The following is a 7,028-nucleotide window of genomic DNA, read 5'->3' as shown; positions in this document are numbered from 1 at the left end:
CCTCTCCCTTCCTCTCTGTAAAAAATCAATAAAATATATTTTAAAAAAATAAATAAAGAAGAAGAAGAAGGGGCAGAAAAAAGAAAAGAAAGGCGCGTGCCACCAGTGTCACTGACTAAAAGCTAAGGACTCTGGATGGGGGAAGACTACAGCCCCCAGAATCCCTTGCGGTGCCCCTACCCCCGTGTCAGTCTCTTAGGCAACCCAGGTAAACAAGATGGCGACCTCCGGGGGAGATCCCCAGAGAAAGAAAACTACCTCTCTCCAGGGAGGCGTGAGCGGTTCAAGAGGTGGAGCCCAGTCGGTACTGGTTCGCCCAGAAAAAGAACGCTGGTCTTCATTTCCCATGGGGCAGAGACTGATGGGTTCTTACAAAACCTCCTCCTCCTCCTTCCTGCTCCAGCAGATCATTCACCGCTATCCGGAGTCGGACCCAGAGCAAGAGGAATCCGAGAGCGAGGGCGAGGGCGAGGAAGAGGAGCTAATGGATTCCGAGGAGTCCTCAGAGTCCGAGCTGCTGAATTTGGAGGTGTGCCTTCCCCCCACCCCTCACCACCTCTCTCCTTTCTCCAGCCGTGGGACCCTGCTGCTTCTGCGGCAGCTCCCCACGCACCCCTCGTTAGTCCTGACCACTTCGAGGCTTCCCCTATTTTCTTCCCATTTCAGTTACCCGGTTTTCTCACTCACCCCTTATTGAAATATTACCAAGTTTCTCCTTTGGTTTCATTAGCACACTTGGTTTCTTAAGAGCCAAATTATGCAGCGTCGTTATGAAAAATTACTATTTATATGGGACTTAAGGCTTCGACTTTGTTAAAATTATACCTTGACAAGATTGTGAATAGGTAGAGTTCGTCCTTGACATCCCCTGCACCCTTTTCCCTGGGATTATGAAGTACTCCAGTGCTCTCTCCCAGTTCTAGTCCCTTCGTCGTCTTTGCTCTAGGGATTTATTTTATTTTATTTTATTTACTTTTTTAAAATAATTTGAGAAGTGCTTCCTCAAACACTAAGTGACATACAAGTTTAATATATTACTTCTGCCAGGTGTATCTGACACATTATCAAGCAACACACACACACACACACACACACACACACACACTTCACTTTGGGAGTGTTTTAGGATGTAGAGACGGTTCCCAACATTCCCATTGACATTGCCTGGGGTGATGGCTTTGCCTTGTACATTATACAAATTCACATTAATAGATACCCATTCTAAACACCACTCAAATCCACTCCTTTCTTACACTTATCATCCTGCTTCCTTCTTAGCCCGTTACCTGTCTTCTGTCCCTTTCTACTTCTCATCACATCACTTCCTTCTCTTGGCTTCTAATATGTTACTTGTTTTCTTAAAACACACACACACACACACACACACACACACACACACACATACACATTGACTGGCTTCTTTTCAATGAACTGTTATGTTCTCCTCTTTGTCCTGCTGCCAGGAAACTCAAATCAATATTTTTCTTATTTTCTTGAGATAGGTTTTTCTCTCCTCTTTTCTCTTCCTTTGTAGTATAAATTGCCTCAAATTCTTTTCAGAAGTAGATACTGGTATGATGCAGAGAAATAGAATGATTCCAATGTCCCCATTCTGTGATGTTCTTCTGTCTTGCCCTCCTTGCAACTTTGCACCTTTCCCTAGTCACCGTTCCTCCTTGAAGCCAAACATGCTTCTCTTTGCATGCCTGCTCCGTTTCCCAAACTCTTTTCCTCCTTAGTCTTACCTCTTCTTATTTCCCCCTCAGTAAAATGCATCGTCTTCTGTTACTCTGAGGCCACCACTCGTTACCCCGCTGGGGTTCCCTTCTTTTGTGATGTCCTTTTGGTCACTCTCAACATTTGGCCCGTTTTTTCCACCTCCATTTTATCTTTCCTGTTCTTCTACCTCCTTTTACAGGGGCTAGTTACACATTAGTTTTGCTTAAAATAGATTATAGGAAATTATTCCTTATTTGTTCATCTTTTTGTTTACTTTGCAACCTTTAACAGTGACTATTGCAAAAACAATTGCAGTGTTTTTACAATTTTGAAATGTTTGTATGGTTTCCACCAGCTTCCACCCCAGAGGAATCCACAAATGAATCACCAGTTCACTTTATTATTCTAATTAACACATGCTCTTAAGCTATGAGGCTCATTAGTACCATTGTTAATCCATCTTCAGTATGCCATTAACAAACCAGAGAAGGAGATGACTTGAACTAGTTATTCCTTTTTGGCTTATAGGATGTATGTGGGAAACGTTTATTAGTTCTTCCATTTGCATTCTAAATGTTTATTTTGTGTTTTCACATATTTTAGCTTTTTATAGTATCTCATAAGTTTTAATATACTGAACTGTCAAGCTTAAAAGGACTTATTTGAACTTTTGTGTTTAGTGATTTATCTTCCATGTCTTAGCCTAGTTAAGATTTGTAATGCCATGATGGTCATGGTGATTACTGAGTGCCTGTAATGCAATTAGCCTCAAACCTCTGAAGCCCTCATGGACTTGAGGGAGATAGTGCAGACCAGCTGTTCAGAATACTGTCTTTGGTTCCTATAAAGCCTTTTGTTAGCTGTGAGATTTTGAGCAAGTTACTTTACCTCTCTATGTCTCATCTGGAATATGTGAATTATAATAAAACCTACTTCAAAGGAGAATTGTGAGAATTAAATGAGATTCTACATGTAAAATACTTAGCATACTATATTATTTATACTGTTACTAATATAGTAACAGTATATTATATAGTAACAGTATATAGTAACAGTATAAATAATATTTATACACCACTCAAATCCACTCCTTTCTTACGCTTATCATCCTGCTTCCTTCTTAGCCCGTTACCTGTCTTCTGTCCCTTTCTACTTCTCATCACATCACTTCCTTCTCTTGGCTTCTAATATGTTATTTGTTTTCTTAAACACACACACACACACACACACACACACACACATTAGTTTTGCTTAAAATAGATTATAGGAAATTATTCCTTATTTGTTCATCTTTTTGTTTACTTTGCAACCTTTAACAGTGACTATTGCAAAAACAATTGCAGTGTTTTTACAATTTTGAGATGTTTGTATGGTTTCCACCAGCTTCCACCCCAGAGGAATCCATAAATGAATCACCAGTTCACTTTATTTTTCTAAAAACATGTAGCTGCATGTTTTTCTTTGCTAACTACAGCCCATTAAGTGATTTAATTCATGTAGACTTCATTGAACAAACATTAATGGAATGATTACTATGTAAGAAGCGCTCTTTGACTATACGGGGCAAAAGAAGAGTCTGGGCCCATTGCATGAAAATCCCTCTTTTCCAGTGACTAATGTGGGTAATAAGGCCTACTCATGGATTGATATGAACATCAAATTTAATGAGAAACTATGTTGAAGTCCTTAATATAGTGTCTGATACAGAGTAGGCTCTCAAAAAATTTTAGATGTAATACTAATAGCAACAGTAATGATAGAAGATGGTGAGAACATGATTGAGGACCTACATGGCCCCTCTCACAGTGAGAAAAGAATGTGAGTAAATCATACCTATGCATGATGTGAAGCATTATGTACTCTGCTGTGTACAGATGCCAGCTGGGTTGTAGGGATCATGGAAGACTTTAAGGAAAGTAGACCCTTGTCTGGGTGGAGAGGTGGTGTGTGAGCAGGCAGATGGCAGCTTTTCCTGTTGATGGATTACAGGTGAGAGCAGAAAAAGCGGCTGAGGTGGGGGCCAGGTTGTGGAGGGCTCTGGTGGCTGAGTGGGATTCGTTTAGAAGCAGGGAGGTCAGTGAGAAGACTCCAGAAATATCTATGGAGGAGAGACAAGAGGCTGCATTCAGGCAGTGGAAGTGGAAATGCAAAGGAAGGTAAAGATGAAAACATGTAACATATTTGAGATGGGAAAGTTACTGATTGAATATAATAAGCCTGGGATGCCTGCTAGGCCTATGACATGGTCTGGGATGGGGGTGGGGATGTTAAGGCTTTAACCACAATAAGAAACAGGAACAAATAGAGCTGTGTAATAAGGAGTTGGATATACTAGTCATATGACTGAAATCAGGGGCATGGACTCAGAGTAGAAGACCAGGAATCATCAGCATTGGAGTCTGTGTGATCAGCCAGGAAGGAAGAGGAGAGGACGGCCAAGCATAGAACCCTGGGGTATAGGTATTTAAGTAGCCAGCAGATGAGAGTTTAGGGGAGGAAACTGGAAAGAAGAGCTGTGTGTGCCTGGCCGGTGTGGATGCCGGTTGAGCATCCTCCCATGAACCAGGAGGTCAGGGTTGTGGGCTTGATCCCCAGTAGGGGGCGTGCAAGAGGCGGCCGCTCCATGATTCCCTCTCATCATTGATGTTTCTCTCTCTCCCTCTCCCTTCCTCTCTCTGAAATCAATACAAATATTTTTAAGAAAAGGAAGGAAGGAAGGAAGGAAGGAAGGAAGGAAGGAAGGAAGGAAGGAAGGAAAGAAGGGCTGTGTGATAGGGAAGCCAAGCCAAGGAAGAGTCTTGAGGACACGGGGGTATTGTTGCTGCCATTATGTTAAGTGCGAAGAGGCCTAAAAAGTGCTTCTTAGCTGGGCCTACCTGAGGCCCACGTGGTTTTGTGATGTGGTGAAGGCAGAAGCATAACTGTAGTGAGCTGAAGAGCCAATGGGAGGTGAGGAAGGAGAGCTGAAGGATAAAAAACAGCCCTGGAGGAGCTTGGTGATCAAGGGAGACAATAGCTCCAGATAAGGAACCTAAGCAGGACTGCAGGGAGCCCTCTAGGACAGAAGAGACTCACAACTTGTATAGCTGGAGAGGCACAGTGGAGAGTGACTGGGTGAAATCCCAGGCAAAAGAGGGCAACGTGGATGGTCCCTGAGCGAAGTCCCTGAGGAAACAGAGGGAGTGGGACCCTGAATGTGGAGAAGGAGCAGGCTTATCTGAGACCCAAGTGAGCAGCATTAGGGCAGGTGCAGAACATGGAGGGGGTTCGTGTCTGGTTGTTTCTACTTTGCCAGAGGAGTGGCGGCACTGGCCAGCTTGAGGAGAGGGTGGACTGTGGAATCCCTTGTCACGTCCCGCGTGTTTCAGAGTTCCCGTTGAGGTCCGGTTTCTGGAGAAGGCCGCAATCAAAATGAAGAGAGACTGGAAAAGAGTTAATTTGGGTAAATGGGAGGCCAGGCGGGAGTCCACCTCTAGGGGGAGGACTCCCACTGCTCTGGCCTTGCCATCCCTTTTATTGGGGTTCTGAGATACACCCATATCCTTTAGGCAGGAAATTCCAACAATAGACAATCAGCAAAAATTTACATATGGTTAACAGGTGAGAGTTGCTTTAACTACCAATGTCTCAACTAAACAATGAGTGACTAGCTCTCATCATTCAGAGCGATTAAGGTTGACCAAAGCATTCCGGATTCCCTTTTCACATTTAACTACCAAGTGTCAATGTTCGGTTTCTGGCAGTGGACTCTGCACAGTCAAGGTGGGGAGTTGAAAGGCAGCTGATAACAAGTGGGAGACGGCTAATAGGCCTGAGGCCCAGCTGAAGTTGACTGTAGAGTGGCACCAGAATGCATGGTGGTGGGGCCTTTCCCAGCCCAGGGGAGAGTGAGGTCATTAATTCTTCAACCTGTGTTTGTACTAGGCACTGAACTCCGCCTCCCCACTTTATGCTTCAGCTAGTTGGAACTCTCTGTGGTTTCCCCAATGGGCCATGCGCGCCTTTGCCATGGCGATTTTGTGCATGCTTTCCCTCTTTGCCTGCAGTATCCTTCTTGGCCCTCTTTTCTGCCCCTCCTTCCCCTTTTCCAGAATAACTCACAACTTTGGGTCTCAACTTAACTGCTCTCTCCCCAAGGAAGCCTTTGCTACTCTCTGCTCCCCACTAGACCTGACAGAAAGGGTGCCCTGTTTACCTCTAGTGTCATGTTTATCAAAGTCCTGAAATTGCTTGTGTCCTTGTCCGGCATGTGATGAGCATGCCACAATCTCTGCACAGTGCTCCACTGTGAACTTGCTCCAGGTTTGGATGTGTATGTGGCAATTGCAACCAGGGGGCCAGGAGTCAGAGAGTTAAGAGTAGAGACATTGAAATTGCTCATGGGGCCCTAACTGGTTTGGCTCAGTGGATAGAGCATCGGCCCGCAGACTGAAGGGTCCCGGGTTCGATTCCGGTCAGGGGCATGTACCTTGGTTGTGGGCACAGCCCAGTGGGGGGTGTACAGGAGGCAGCTGATCGATGTTTCTCTCTCATCAATGTTTCTAACTCTCTATCCCTCCCCATTCCTCTCTGTAAAAAGTCAATAAAATATATATATTTTTTTTAAAAAAAGAAATTGCTCATGGGATACCCAGTACGGAAAGAAGGACAGTCAGGAGAGGTAGATTCCGAGAAGGGAAGGACGAACAGACTGGAGATTCTGTTGAGATCCAAGAACAAGTTCAGTGGGTATTGGAAAGGTTGAAAGTAGGCACCCGTAGGATCAGAGAGTAATGGAATGCTAGGTTTGAGATGTCTAGGGTGGAGCAGTTTAGGCTGGTGACCAGGCCAGGGCATGGCCCTGGAACTGAGTGCCTGAAGTTGGGAGGAGATCAATTTTAAGGTGTCTGAAGTTGAGAAAGCAAAGAAATGTTTGTATGTGCATGTGCTCGGAGTCGAAGGCGTGTTGAATGGCCATCCTTGGGGACTCTGATGCCGCCCAAGATAGAGATAGGGCATAAAAGGGCTGAAAATGACCAAAGACCAGAGGGGAAAGGGGTGCTCCTGACCAACGGCAGGAACCTCAAAGGAGGTGTGAGGGCATTGCTGGGGAGTCTTGCCTGGGGGATCTGGGAAAATGCCGACACCATGGCAGGTCTCTATATCAGTGGCTACAGACATTCACCTGCTGTAAGTAAGAGGTACAACATCTTCTCTTAGCCAGGAAGTGGAGGGGCTGGGTCAGGTAAACTTCAGAGGTTTAGGTGGAAAGTTTTGGAGGGAAGGTAACACGCCCACCTCAATCCCTTCCCAGGCCTTTTATAAGAAAC

The 7,028-nt window shown here is 44.7% G+C and overlaps 1 protein-coding gene across 1 annotated transcript in view; it reads left to right on the top strand.

Annotated features, from left to right (window-relative positions):
* Window positions 1–214: 214 nt before the first annotated feature.
* LRGUK (leucine rich repeats and guanylate kinase domain containing) overlaps window positions 215–7,028 on the top strand; it is a 59,731-nt gene continuing 52,917 nt past the window's right edge. The window contains exon 1 of the mRNA XM_079786532.1: window positions 215–529. Within this exon, the coding sequence (XP_079642658.1) occupies window positions 218–529 (312 nt within the window). The 5' untranslated portion in view covers window positions 215–217. The remainder of the gene's footprint in view (window positions 530–7,028) is intronic.

Source organism: Cnephaeus nilssonii (assembly GCF_951640355.1).
Source record: "Cnephaeus nilssonii genome assembly, chromosome: 12".
Lineage (NCBI taxonomy): Eukaryota > Metazoa > Chordata > Mammalia > Chiroptera > Vespertilionidae > Cnephaeus > Cnephaeus nilssonii.
The sequence above is the reverse complement of the archived record's forward strand: the minus strand, read 5'-3'. Positions and strand labels throughout refer to the sequence as shown.